The 15128-nt window shown below is 48.7% G+C and overlaps 1 protein-coding gene across 1 annotated transcript in view; it reads left to right on the forward strand.

The window, feature by feature from the left end:
• LOC128722922 (uncharacterized) overlaps positions 1–13602 on the forward strand; it is a 43471-nt gene extending 29869 nt beyond the window's left edge. The window contains exons 9-10 of the mRNA XM_053816614.1: positions 8120–8219; positions 11741–13602. Coding sequence (XP_053672589.1) covers positions 8120–8219; positions 11741–12940 — 1300 coding nt within the window. The 3' untranslated portion in view covers positions 12941–13602. The remainder of the gene's footprint in view (positions 1–8119; positions 8220–11740) is intronic.
• Positions 13603–15128: the final 1526 nt, after the last annotated feature.

The raw sequence follows: 15128 nt of genomic DNA on the forward strand, positions 1-15128 counted from the left end.
CTCGTCATGCCACCTCACAAATTGCTCCCACCCAAAAAAGCGCGTGCCCACCTTGGAAAAGGAATGCCTGCGAGGGCCAGGGCGCACGGGATGAATTTCCTCCAGGGAAAATGGCTCGCTTCTCGGGAGCATCGGAATTTTCCACCCCCCCCCCCATCTTCGGGGGGGGATGGCGTCGCACGACGGAATGGTATTACAATAAATTATGATTCACTAATGCCTCCACTCATAATGGCGATGAATGTTTTTCCGATCGCTGGCAGGTTCGAGCCTCCGTCAGGTTCACACAACGACCGCGCATGCATGTGTACGGTTTCGGTATGGAATATGGCCCGAATGGCTTTATCGCTTTTGCACGCTTTTCGTTCGTCACCCAAGAGTTCCTTCCAGGGGCGCTTAATTTCCCTTTCGCTGTTGGGACGGCGCGGAAAAAAAAAAAACAAACAACCCAAACAACGGGGTTTTTCCCCGCAAACGAAGACAAAAAGAAAACAAACAAACCAAACATCTGCCCCGTCTCTTTTTGCTCCGAGAACGTCCACCCACCCACGCACCCCTGGTTTGCCAATTTTTGGTGGCTCATTTACGGCGCGCGGGTGCGATGAAACCGTTACCACAGGCGCAGTAATTTCGCCTTCCGCGACGTTTTGAAGCCACTCGTCTCGGTTGCAAATGAAGTTATTAAAAATGGAATATGCAAACAGCTGTTGTCCGTTTGCGTTTGCGTGTGGGTGTCTCTCTCTCTCTCTCTCTCTCTCTCTCGCTGTTGGTCACTTGACCCGCATCGAAGAAGCACCAGCAAAAACCATATTGGTGACCCGCGCTGTCGAGTGGACGGTTTCTGTTCTACGCTTCTTATGCGCTGGTCGCGAGTTAGTCGACACATTCGGGTCCCAAAGGGGCATCACAAACGGCCACCAGCAGGTGTGTCCGCCTTTTCGAACGGACCTTCGCGAATTCTCCCCCTCCATCCCGATGTTGGTGCGCAATAAAAACCCACCCCATTTTCGCAACCGAGCACCAACGGACGCACCTACTTTCGACGGACGGACCAACCTGTTGGTGCATTTAGCGGCGAATGGAACGAATGGAATGAGAGTTCCTGCTTCGAGAGAGAGAGAGAGCGAGAGTCTGTTGAACCACCGGCGGCGCTTGAGTGCGCTATAAGGAAATAGAATTTATGATATCCTTCGCCCGTCCCACCATTCGGAAGGGGCTCGCCAGTTTCCCGTCTATTTTCGTTGCCGTATTGAAGAGCTGGGCGTGGACGCAAACACCACCCTTCGTGCTTCGTGTCGGGGGCTTGTTAACAGAGCCACCACCCACAGGGTTTTCCGGTCTTCGGCGGTTGGGCCAAATCACGTGCCTCTCAGGTGCTACCCGTGGATGCGAAAGTTTGTAAACTTAACACCGCGAAAGCACCGGTGAACGCCAGACGCCCGTTTTGATATATGCTAGCGGGCTCCGAACGACGAACGACGGCGGCTATTAACCGGTCCACCCCCGCATATTCATCCGGTATCCATCGACGCTGACGACGGGACCCGCGCCCGATGAAGATATAAATTTATGGCAAATAATAATTATTGAACTGCCGGGGCACTACTACTGGCTGGCCGGCGGCCAGATCGTTCGGGTTGCGGTTGATACTTACGGCATTAACATAGTTATGCCATTAGGGGCAAAAAGAAGGACGGCCGCAACCATTTGGGCCCCCACCGAAGCACTGTGTGTGTGCGCGCGCGAACAAAGCGACTCGTCGCACTCGAATACCGTGCCAGAATTATTACAACCGCGCTTCGTTTAGCTGCCGGTGGGGGTGGGGATTTTCTTTTTGCTGCTTTGTTCTGTTTTGTAGCAACCGCCCGTGGGTGCTTACTTCATCGGGCACGGGTTTTGTTGCGTGAAGAAAGGACGAAAGGATTCGTGAGTAGAGAGCATGAAAAGTGCACACAACAACAACAACAACAACGACGGCAACTACAAACAGAAAAAAAGAGCCCTCCATCCCACGTAGCAGGAACAATTCAATTAAAATTTAAATGTGCGACGATAAAGGCGAGTAAATTATACGCAATCTATATCGATTTTGCACTCCAGCTCCCACAAAGGGGGTTGGGTTCGCTTAATTGCAAGCAAGCTGTGTAGAGTTTTGCATTGGCCCTGGCCCACCCAAACCACCCATTCGGGCGCTTTTCCAGGCGCCTTTCCACTGGCACCAACCAAACGCCCCGGGGTATACGAAGATAATGCGGAAATAAACGATGTAGCTCGGGAGAGGGTTGGCCAGGCCGGTGATTTGACTTCCGGTGGCACCCTCGGGTGCACCTCGTAGAAAATGAACTGAGAGACGCGTGTGTGTGTGTGTGCGTGTGTGTGTGGATGCACGTGCTAGGATGTGGCCAGTGGCCGCGAGGATTTTAGACCAAACTCTCGCCTCCACCTATCCGATGGCAATGAGGTTGGAACACCGTATGCCCGTAGCAGACAGTACGGTCCTTCGTCCGATTGGTACGCATGATTGGTCAGGTCACATTCCAAAACACTGAACGCTGGGAGTTCGCTGGTACCGTCACACATACACAGAGGCACACATACAGTGTTCAGAAATTAAATTAAAATAGAAAATTAAGAGTCCTTCGAATGCGCAGTGGAAGGTAGTACTGGCAGGATGTCCGTACAACGAGAACCAATGTCCAAATGGTTGGCGTCATTGTGTGGTGTTTCGCATTTCGTATCGTGTTCTCGTTCGTGTCGAACGCACGCTGCCGGACACGGAATTTCCACCAAACGCTCACAGGATCCACCATCCGGCAGGCCACCACAGCTCACGTGTCCTTGCTCCTAAGCAGACAAGACGGGGCTTGTGTGTTTCCAACACGGTCACTATTAAAATCCCGGTGTGGATGTGTGCCACCTGCGAGAGATTTGTGCCGAGTTGCGACACACACGCGGAGACACAGGTGGACGCGTTTCGATTTGGATTATAATTTAGTGCGGTTGAAATGGCAAATGAGTTGGCGACCATCAATGTGCTCGGATGTCGGACCAATCTTCTGGTCGACTGTTTCCCAGCTCGTCGTCGAGCTGCTGGCGTAGGTATCTTTGTATTTTTGCTGTCTTTTAGGTGGCGTTTTCTTAATGAATCCGTGTCGGTGGAGGCACACGATGATGGTCCATTGCATCACCCAACGCGCACGTCCGAGTTCCGAGGTGGTTCGACTCGAGCCCCAACAACCAGAGATTGACTTTCTTCACCCCTTTTTATTGTCAACCGTCCGTCAGGGTTAGGATAGAGCTTCCATTCCGAAACGCCAGGCCAGCGTGCATCGATAAAATTGTGAACTAGCGATACGAGGCGGCGGCAGGACTTGGCCGTATGTGATGATTGGATTAAGAGATTACATTTATATTAATTGGTTTTATCGCTGGATTCTCGTACACATACGGCCCCGCGCGTCTGCCTGCTGGATGTGCTGGATATTGTCACGTTTCGGGACATTTAACTTACATAATCGAGATCATCTCCCAGCCAGCCCCAGCACACCGGTATTGGCGAAAAAACGTTCGTCCGGCTGCGCGTTAGTGTGCACCACCCAAAACCGACACTTGACACTAAAACATCTCACTCACAGGAAGTCTTCGGGCATTCGCCGTTCGCTTCATAACTTCATAATTGTGGCTTGTTAAAAGCCGCGTCGGCAGGAAGAAGTTTTAGTTTGTTAGAAGGTCACTATCATTAGGCGCCGCTTGCTCTCCGTTGCTGTGAAGTTATGATTTTGACAATAGCGCTCACATGGCGACTAAGTGCTCGGTAATGTCTCGTTGCTCGTTAGCTCAACGCGGAAGGGAAAAGAACAAGAGAATTTAATGCTCCGAAACACAGTCGGAAAATGTGGACGATGTGTTTTTTTCTCTTCTCTGTCCCCCCAATCGAGTGAGTGGTTTGAATTGAACACTAATATGAAATGTTGCGGTGAAATAGTCAACAAGTTGGTTGGGAATAACCGCTCCGCTTTGAAGTGGGCAATGCACGAAATTGATATTTTTATGCGGTAATTTTTGGGATTCGCAACTCAATCGAAACCGTGTAATTTAATACCTGAAACACTGGTTGGTTGTGTGCGTGCATGTGTAGCTCTCGTACATTTCATGTCAATAACAGCCTGTTTTTTTCTCGCTAACGGCTCGGCAGCGGGTTTGGGGTCACACATTTTAGACCACCGCCAGCTTCTCTCGCCCAACGGCGCAACAAAATGGTATTTTTTAATTTACCATCATTTGTGTAGCTTCCGCTGGCAGTTATGAATATGTTTCGGTGAGCGGAGGGAAATGGCGATAAAAGAATTACCATTTACGGTTATTTTTCATTGTTGCAATTATCCCGCGGTGCCGCCCAGCGTTGTTGCTCCACTTGTGTGCCTATTTTAGGTTGCGCTGATATCGGTTATCGGTGGTAACACGCCACGGGGGGTTTTTTTTTCTTTCACGGAACGTGCGAACGTTGTTCATATGCGCCCGCCATTAATATGCGCCCGGCAAAGAATCCCCAGAAAATCATGCTCTCTGCAGCTGGGAAATATTTAATTTCGACATTTTTCCTTATTTTTTGCGCGTCCCGGTTTTTATGGTGGTGTTTCATTTTTCGTTTTTTTTTCTTCTTATTTCCCCCCCCCCCGCTGCTAAAGCTCAACCGTGTGTGGGTGGGATGGGTTTTCCCGTGTTTTCCCGTGTAACGGTGGAACGGCATGCGCCGGAAGGAATGTTTCCCGATCGTTGCGGCGATTCGATTCGCAGCTCAAATGAGGGAGCATAACATTGCTTGCGTTTTACAATTTTTGTGTCACCATCGTACGGATTCAAATTCATTTCCCCGGCCCGAGTGGATTAATGCTGCCTGGAACAGGGGTGGGTTTTTTTCCTTCTTCTCTCCAGGCGACAAAAAAAACACGGCGCACCTGAGTGGTAAAGCAACTCTTTAACTGGTGCTTCGAAACTGAACCGAAACGCTGCCGGTTAATGTTGATAGTGAGCTGCTTTAAAGCAACCGCGCTTCATTAACGCACGTAAGCTACACAATGTGTGTTGGGTTTTAAAAATAAAAAAACATGCTAGTGTTAATTATGATCGCTCACCCAAGCAAATATAGCGCACTCTGGGCCGATAGGTTCGTCAATTTATAATTATCGTTCATTTTTTCTTCATCTGAATACAGTAATTATTTTTTGTGCATTTTCTTTTGTGCTGTCGTCTATTTTTTTTAAATTTTTTGATTCATATTTGAATCGGATGCGACCCCAACCTAGCAGCTAATGGTTCACGTAATATCCTGTATTAATTCATTTGCTCGCTTAACAAACTGCAACTGCTACAAACGCTCCTGCATGCAATCACGCATGCATCCCGACCGGAAATGCACCCCATAAACCGGAAATCATGCCTTTTTCCAGCGCTTATTTGTTCCTCCTGTTGCGCTGAAAAGTGCACAGCTTAACTAAGTGCACCAAATGCTGGTCCCGCTGGAGGTTCGGCCAAGCTTTTGAGCGTGAAGAAGGGTGTTTATTCCTCCAAAAAGGGTGCACTGCACTCGTCGTGCAAGCGACCAGCAAAATCCACCCGGTTTAGGTTTGAGAGTGCACCAAAAAGCAGCAGCACCGTTGATTTTAGCCGGCATTTTCGTGCCGAAACAGCCGGCTTGCCGGATCGGAACCATCGGCACGAAACATCCCCGGGGTTTGGGTTGGTTGTTGGCTTTGAGGAGGCCACTGTGTGCAATTAACCTTCTCACTGACCGAACTATCGAATTAGTGTCAATTATCATTCGTTCCCGCCACGGGTGCGAGGGAAAACCATCGCCGGTAGCGCAGCCTCTGAACTACGAAAGCGCTCGTGAGGCCTTTCACCGACTGGGTTGCTGGAAATCTTCCCTTTTTGAAGGAATGGCGTTAGTGGGGTGGCCTCCATCACCAACCCACACTTCAGTAACCTATTCAGAACCGAAACTCGGAGCAACTTTCACGTCACATTCGACGTGACCACCCGTGTGCAGCCCGTACTGGCACACGCCGTATGATTAAGTATTCTGGAGGAGATTTCAGATTTTCAGCACTGCATAATCCGATGAAAATCGCATCCAGAGATTCCGAGCGGTGTGGTGGTGAAGCTTGCCCATCGGCTGTAGGCGAGTTGTTAAAACCCCAACTCGGGTAAAAGGAAGCAACAGGTCTCCCTGGCGGAATCTCCGGGAGCGCTAGCATTCGTCCTTCGGGAGGATCCTTAGCACCGGCTGGCTGGGATTTGGCAGTCTTTCCCATCCAAGGGACGCCGTTGGTGTTCGGGGTTTTTTTTTCTACTTCTTCTTTCGTTTCAACTTCAACCCCGGCCGGTTTGCACTGTCGTTCGGTCTTTCGGCATCTGCATAAAAATGTTGAGCCGGCTACCATTGCGATGCACTGACGGGCGATGTTGCTGCTTATCCTGGCTTTGCATTCGCACTGCACTACAGCCGGAAGAAATGGGGGTAAAAAAAAAGGTTGAGTAATCGGACCAAAGCCCTCTCCGTGTATGTATGCTCTTCTTCGCTCCATTACGCTGCTACGTCCATCTTTATTCTGTGGGCTTTTTTTTTTTGTGTGCGACCTTCTGCCACCGCCGAGGAAACGGTTCGTCGTTTTACTCGTGATTTGACGAAGGACCCACCACGTCGAAAACCCATCACAAATATCGTTAACGACGGTGACTCGGTGTGGCATTCGGTGAGCAAATAAAATATTTAAAACCATCTGATTTCTTCTTCCCTTTACGTGGGCTACCTTTTTCTCGGGTCGAGCAATCGAGCTGTGTCGCCGAAACACGCCAAAATATGGCAAATCAAATGATGCGCTCGTCTTTTTTTTTTGTTTCGGGGCACTATCCGCGAACCACCTCGCATCATCCTTCTGGAAACGTATGCTCATCACCGGCTTGTGCTTTCCTCGGACGGTCGGTCGGTTGACAACGGCCCAAAAGACAACGACGACGGCACCGATCGGTGGCTCAATCGACCGACCGGTTCGGACATTCTTGACCGGGTCGATTGCCTATTGACAGAGCTCGCCCCACCGTAAAAAGGGATACGCGAGCAGCCCGGCTCCATGTCGCCATGTTTCGGTCGAAGGATGGCAGCGCCGAAATTGAATAAATTTTTGACCTAAATATAATACCCCCCACCGAAGCCGGCGCGCACGCGTGACGCTGATGAAGATGATGTTACTTCGATTAACCCTCTTCATAAAATTATGGCCACTTATACGCGCGTTGTCGACAGACAGGCAGCGGTTGTGCATGTTTTCGGAACAACGGCGAGGTTGTTTCGTGCCCGAATTCGAAAGCAAGGGTTTTGGACAAGAGCAAAACGTCGATAAAACCGATGCGATGCGTTGGCCCGTGTTGTCGGCAAAAAAAAGGACACAGGATGATCTTGGGATTCGTTGGCAACCCGTGGTCAAAAAATAAAACAGATCCCGAGAAAAAAAAAAGGCTTGCCGGTTGGAAGAAAAAATGCCATAGGAAACCGGAACCCGTCAATCGTACTTTTGCTTGTCAATTTACCCAGGCCCCCGCAACCAAACCATACCAGCGCAATAGCTGGAAGGCATGCGTACGGAAGCAGCCACATCCTCGCATTCGATGGTGATGATGGCGATGGTGACGACATCTAGCCCTCCCCGTCCGAAAAGTCTCCAATTTCTGCACTTTCACTTTCACTCCCGCCCGTGCTGGGATCGGAATTTTGTAATAATATGCCCACCGACGAAGGAGGATGAAGCTGTCGGCCTAGCGGCTATTAGTGGCGGAAGGTTCGAAACGTTTTCCCGGAAGCTATTCAATATTTAATTGTTTATTCGTGCACGTCGGTGCTGCGTTTTGCGAACGGCTTTCATCTTTTCTGTGAGGTTAGCCGAACCGAAGATCGCACACCGAATGCGATCGAAAAGGGGGGCAAATGTTTATCGGGCGGGCTTTTTCTTCTACACACACACACCCAGGGTTCTCGCTCTCTCGGAAGCGTTTGAAGTGCGCCTTCTCCGTGCACTTGATGTAATTAATCTCGATCTGTGTTCTCATCTCATCTCCGCAGGTTCTTCTACTTGTATCACTTCTCGTTCTACGCCTACCATTACCGCTTCAATGGACAGTACAGCAGCCTGGCGTTGGTCACTTCGTGGTTGTTCATACAGGTAAGCATGACGTCTGATAAATTAGCAGCAACCTTCGGCTTGGTTTAGTGGCTGTGGAAACCGATATTAAATATTACGGAGTTTCTTGTGTTGTTAGTGTGGTAAAGACGGCTCGTCTAATTACTGCAACCTGGCGTGTTTTGTTAATTTCTGATATCATGTTTTAATTGAACTATTGTTATTGGCTTCAATCAGAGTGCGTTCCTGTCTCAAATGAGCTTTATTGATACGCTGTACTCGAGATTTGCACACAGGTATTTGAGCTTTTTTTTTTTTACTTCAAACCCAAACCCAATTTCATAGCTCCTTTTTTCCCGAAACAGAAATAAATCTTTCTGTATCCAGGGGCAAGCATTGCTATTTTTGTACACCCATATGTTCCTGGTTTTGACAGTTTTCCGTACCTGTTGAAGCACGTCAATTGCGTCATCATCATCGCGTAGGTGGTTGTACACCACCCACCCACCTCCACGTTGTGTTTTAGGTGAATTTGCATAAAGCAAAAGTACGAGCGAAGATTGCGCCATGCTCCTTCCGCCAACAGCGCATAGAAAAAGCACACCTGAACCACCGCTGAATCGGCCGCTGAACGAAGGGTGAGTTCCGGTGCCACGTGAAAAATATAATTACACGGCCACGTGAATGCAGCTTCCGATGAGGAGGAACTCAGCTTGTCATTGCCAGCCACCGGAGTGAAAATGTTGCACAAAATTCATCTTGGCCAGCCGGCGGTGGATATTTCGTCCGTGGAAATGACAAATTTTGCTTTACACGCGCGCAGCCAACCACCCAAAGCACGTGCTCATCTCCGTAACGTGTGTGGGTGGGGGTGTGGGTGGTTGTGGGTGGAGTGAAACACCATCGTCATAGTGCACTGCGGGGGGAAGCAGAAATGTGACAAAACAATATGGTGCCAACCGAACCTCGGCATGCTTTTGGAACCGTTGAATAATCAAATCTCTCCCGTGTCGTTCCGTTTTAGCTGCAATCCATTTCTATAAGACATTCGAGAGGGCGACCGATTTACCGTGCTTTCAGTGCGTGTTTGTGTGTGTGTGTGTGTGTGTGTGTTAGCGCGTTCGTTGGTTCCTTTTCCGGTTGATTTCCGGTTTCGATACTTTGATAACAATTTATAATTTCACCAGCTTGTTGAGCACTTTTTCCGGCCCACCTTTTTGACGCGCCTGTGCTCGTGTGGACGACTGCGTAAGGTGGGCCTACTTTTTCACCCACGCACGCACTGTTGCCCAATTACACGCGCGCCGCCTCCCCCCCCCCCCCCCCCCGTGCATTATTGATACGCGCTCAGATGGAGGAAAAGCTAAACTTTCCCACCGTAACCGATCGGTTCCTCGGTAGCCTGTCTAAACGATTGGTGCAGCTTTTCTGGCAAACCAGTTTTTCGTTCGGTGCTGTCGCGCGACCCCGCGGTCATTTCATTACCAATTAGGCAAAGTTTTCGGATCGGAAATTCCTCTGTCACTTTCGCGGGGCAGAGTTGTTTCAACGGGCGCACAAACTATTCGTCCTCTTCGGAACGGCTGGTGACGGTGGTGGTGGTTTAATTGAAACACGCTTTCGCTAATTGATGTGGCAGAAAGAGCGCGAGAGAGAGAGAGAGAGAGAGAGAGAGAGAGAGAGAGAAAAGGAGACATACAAACCGAGTCCTCGCTGGCGTTCCAATGAATGGGACGATTAAATATTAACGCTGGGAAGTTGACGCACCCAGCACTTGGTTCTCAGCCGCTTCGCCCCAGCCACGCATTTGGGAATGCATTTCAGAATTATTCTACACGGGCGGTAATTGGGCTAGTTAGAAGGGAAGGGTGGTGAAAAAGGATACGTCCACCCCCTGCGCGTTCCCGAGGCTCCGTGCCTCCCGCGACCGTGTGTTTGTGTCACATTCAGGCGTCCTGATGGATGTCGCTTTTTGGCAGCCAATCGACTGTTGACTTTAACGAGCCCACGAAAGGTGGTGGCCCTCAGAACAGGAGACTCGCGGAAACCGGTTCCAAAATTGAGCCCGATTGGAAAGGAAGGAGCCCCGGGCCGCCCGGGTCGCCCGCCACGACACACCGTCGATCTCTTCTCGGGGTGCTTTCTGGGTGGCGTAATTTTCAAAGGCAACGTCCTTCCTTTAATCCAATTAATTTTAGAAGCATTACGCGCTCGAAAGCAGCTTCCGTGAGGTGAGATGAATTGCGCTGGCGCCGACGAGCCCTTTCGGGGATTTTCCAGCAAGCGAGAATAATTGGGAAGCAGCGTACAACCGGCGCGGTACGAACCTGCCACAAACTTCCTGCTCGCGCGTTGCCACACCAAGCAAGTGGTGAAGAAGCAAATAACAAAAATAATTCGAAATGAACACGTGGAATTAACCTCGCTTTGAGAAGGTAGCTCGGTTCAACTCCCGTCCCAAAAAAAAAGCCTGCGAGAGCCCGTGCAGCAGCATGCAGCAGGAAAGCCAATGGATTGAAAAGAATGGGGAAAGTTCCATCATTAATCATACAGTAAACGAATAATAAAAGTTGAAGTTTCATTCGTCGATCGGTGGTAGACTCCCTCCAAAGTCCTTCTCTCTTTCTCTCTCTCTCTCTCTATCATGCTCCTTTCGCCCCAAGGGGGAGTGGATGAATTTTCTTCGGTTCCATTTATTCCTTTGCGTGTCGCGGCTCACTTCACCGTCCTCCGGGAATGTTTCGCGCAAAGTCCGATCGTTCACTGACGCCTCAAGAGCCGGGCAATAAGCTTTCCATCGCCGATTAAGCCCGCCGGGTGATGGTGTGGTGTATTTTTTTTTTCGTTCACCACATTTCCTTGTTTTCCACACCAACCTGGAATGCACCAACACCGGCAGAAAAAAAATGAAGAAAGTGCATCGGATCGGATAGGATGCAGGAACGCAAGGCGGCAAAGTGCCCCCGAACCCAGCCGCTAATGCTATTTATACATTATGGATGAGTACGGATCCAATTATAAAACAATACATCACATCGCCAGGCTGCCGCTGCTAATAAGCTAACAAGGATGCGCGGATGGGGGGGGAGCTGTACAAGCGGATTAAAAATTTGCTCGCGTAATTGACCGATCTCGGGGCGTTGGAAGTGGAAAGGCAAACAAACTGTTGCTGCAGAAAACAAAAAGCTGCCCGTGAACTGTTTGTTAGTTTGTTTCCATTTTGTTGTATAATTTTTTTTCCTTCTCCCCAAAGAAAGTTTGCATCGATGCAGGGAATCGAAACACGAGAGTCAATCATGGGATTTTGTAGCGTTCACCACTCGAATGGAAGCTCTCCTTGGGCGTACATTAATATAAGCAGCTTAAGAATGATTAGTGAATTTACAACATCAAAACATCCGGCTCACAAAGGATCTCTCCCACGTGCCGGTTTCTTACGGCTTATCGTTTTTTTTTTCTTCTTCCTAAAGCCACTCAAAACCGAGCACACGAATGCGTGCTCCTTAACGCATAATTGGGGATTTTTTTTAACATTTTGTGCTCTCTCTCTCTGCTTGTTACAGCACTCAATGATCTACTTTTTCCATCATTATGAGCTACCCGTCATCATCCAGCAGGCGCAACTCCAACAGATCCTCCTTCAAACGCGCAACGATCAAGCCCAAGCCCAGCAGGCTCCCTTTCAGCAACAGCGCGCCCAACAACAGCAGCAGCAGCAGCAACAGCAACAACAACGAGCGAACAACACCCAACAGCAGCAGCAGCAACAGCAGCAACAGCAACAGCAAGGATTAAACCGTCGCCCGATTCAGGTGACGCTCGGTTTTGCGGCGGCCGTCGCACAAAACTACGGCGGCCAGTGGACGAACCTGTTGCGCATGTTGCGGCGCCAGAACGACAACAACAACAACATCGGCGACATCCTGAATCGCATCCCGCGCTACAGCCTGTACACGCTGAACGTGAACAACATCAACGGGTTGAACACGTCGCTGCGCGATATCGCCCGCAATTGGGTGCAGTACTTGCGCTCGAACCTTAACGTCGGTATGGCCATGTTGGGTGGAAATGCGACCGCCCCCAATCTCTACCCCAACAACGCCAACAACGCCAACAACAACAACAACAACAACCCCGGCAACAGCAACGTGTTCGGGATGCGACCGATCATGCGAGCGGCGGCCGGATTTGTGCACAATCGCCAGCGAACCACGCTGGTGGACGATGCCGGTGGATCGCTGAACGGTGGCGAACCGGAACGTGGCCGTGAACCATCGGCGGTTGATCGGCGTAGCAACTACCAGCGCAATTACGAGGAGAACAACTTTTTCCCCGAGGTGGTACTTACAACCCAACAGCAGCAGCAGCAGCAGCAGCAGCAGCAGCAGCAACAACATGCGGCAGATTCGCAACCAGCTGCAGCTCCGGCGCTCGTGACCGGGGCAACGTTTTCCCCGGATGTTGCGCTTCGATCGACGACGATCGATGATCGACAGCCGGTGAAGACCGCGCAATGTACGCCCACCGTTACACCGATGCCGGACGTCGGTGATGCGCCACGAGTGGTCAGCAAAATGGTCAGCGTAAGCACGATCGAGGGATCAGCTGCTGCTGCTGCCACCGCCGCTAGTCAGCCAGGCGCCGTTTCTAGTGATAGTTTCGATTCCAGCATCAGTAGCAGTAGAACCGAGGCGGATCAGCATAGTGCCGTGCGGCGACGGTCACAAGCACCACTCGGGACGCAACCGGAAGGAGCGCCCTAAAGGATGCACCAACCTCCGCCCCATGGTGTGTGGGTGGGTGGGTGTGTGTGTGTGGATGTGCGTGTGTGTGACGTGACGTGATTTCTGTGTATGATGTTTCTTATGTGTATTTTTTTTTTTAACGATGGGTTGCGCTTCCGTTACGACTTTATTTCGACGGTTTTTTCTTTGTCTACATCATTCTGACAGTTGCGATTAATTTATGTAACTATACGATCGTCGATCGCGGGCTGCATGATCGCGGGCGGGGATCGAAAGAATGGCTTGAAGCAAACAAAAGCAAGCAAGCAATCCGAGGAGCAAAACCCCGGGCAGCAGATTGTGACGCATTGGAATAATGGCAATGGAAGTGAGGTTATCGTCGCCGCGCCTTGGGCGGGGAGACGCCGTTGTATTTTGAACAATAAATTTGAATTAAAAACCCCCGTCCCTGACTTTCCAACCAAACCAAACGGGAGATCAACCGTATGCGAAATGCGCCGCAGGTGTTGGTTGATTTCGTAGGTGGCGTAGATGTAGAAATGCCGAAATGATGCCGCGTCGTGTGCTGTAGATCCGTAATGCCAGACAGCCAAGTGTGGTTCTGATTTCAGCAACAACATGCAATAAACACACACACACACTCCTACACAAGTACACACACTCCCATACGCGTACTCGGAAAGGACTTGTACATAGAGCAGAGAAAAGGGAAAACAAATGTTGAAGTTTTTATCATATTAAAATATATACTATTATTTGTATCACTACATTTTTTTTGTTCTTTGGCGAAGCGGAACTGCGATTAACAAGAAGGGGTAATAGCTATCGATTGGCGTGAGAACGTAGCGGGAGGAAAAACGGAAAAACGGATGGAAATTGGGCGTATATATGTGTGTGTGTGTGTGTGGGCCAGTGTACGATCGCGGAGGAGAGAAACGTTTTCGATCGCGGTAGTCAAACGAAATGGATATGAACAAAAAAAAACGGAGCGGAAAATAGAACTGTTTGCTGGCAGGAAATTGCACTGCCGCGATTGTTCGCGATGTACGTACGTTTCCCTTCTATTTTTTTTTTTAGTTTTTCACGCGTTCGTTCGGGTGCGCCAAATCCTCCCTCTCTGGTTAATGATGCCTAGCATTTGCTTCATTTCCTGGCATTCCCGGAGATCCGTTTATTTCCTTAGTGTTGGGTTAATAAATTGCAGGCAAATAAACCGTGCAGCTCAAACACAAGAACCATTTGTGTGCATTTGGAGTGTGCTTTATTTCGTGTGAGAAACATCCGGTGAAAATTGTTTCACGTTACGAGGAAAGCCATGTGGCTATGGTGTGGGTAGGTGAGTTTTTGAGATACCTTTGCGAAGTGTTAAGCAGCCACGAATTCAGCGAGCCCGTCTACCAAATATCACATAATATTGGGTTACTTTACCATGGAAAAACAGTTCATTAGATGAACGAACTTTTTGGCTTATCGATAACTAGCTTAGGCTTAAGGTCGATAACGAAGATAAGTTGAAAGAAATTTTCTCTTTTAAATACATGCCAAGTAGTGTCATTTGTTCATGTTGAATGTTTATTTGTGCTATTTGCTTCGGGTTTTACTGCAAATTTTTCATAAATTAAGTGGGCAGTTTTAAAAATTGAGCTACAACTTCACATGGCTTTAAAATGAGCTACAGCTACATGAGAACATCATGAATCCAAGCAGGCTGCACAAACCATCACTGTAATAATTAACAATAGAGGCCTTTTTGATGTAAAATAGCACAGTATGCACAGTTTGCAAAACGGTCTATTTTTTTGCTAACCATGATGTATTTTCGCGTTGCCGCGAGTCAGAAATTTCTTTCAGTAAAAATCTCGTATAAATTGTTGATGTATTTTTTTCATTGAAAATTTTTAAACAAATGTTTAATTCACTAACAATTGGTTTTTTCATTTATTTCTCAAAATGTGAAAATGAAGTGTATTCTGTTGCTGCCATACTGGAAGGATGAAATCACTTGTGATATGTTTCTAGAAATGAAGGAACTTGTTTATTCAATTCATATTTGATACAGTTAAGCTCAATTTCTATTTGAAATTAAGAGCATGTAGACCAAAACCTTTTATTGCTTACCTTAAGACATATGATTATTAATTATTATTGATGCCATTCGACAGAAAAAAAAAACAAAGTTGGTTTATGATCTATGATTTTTTATTGT

This window comes from Anopheles nili, chromosome 3 (assembly GCF_943737925.1).
Source record: "Anopheles nili chromosome 3, idAnoNiliSN_F5_01, whole genome shotgun sequence".
Taxonomy (NCBI): Eukaryota; Metazoa; Arthropoda; class Insecta; order Diptera; family Culicidae; genus Anopheles; species Anopheles nili.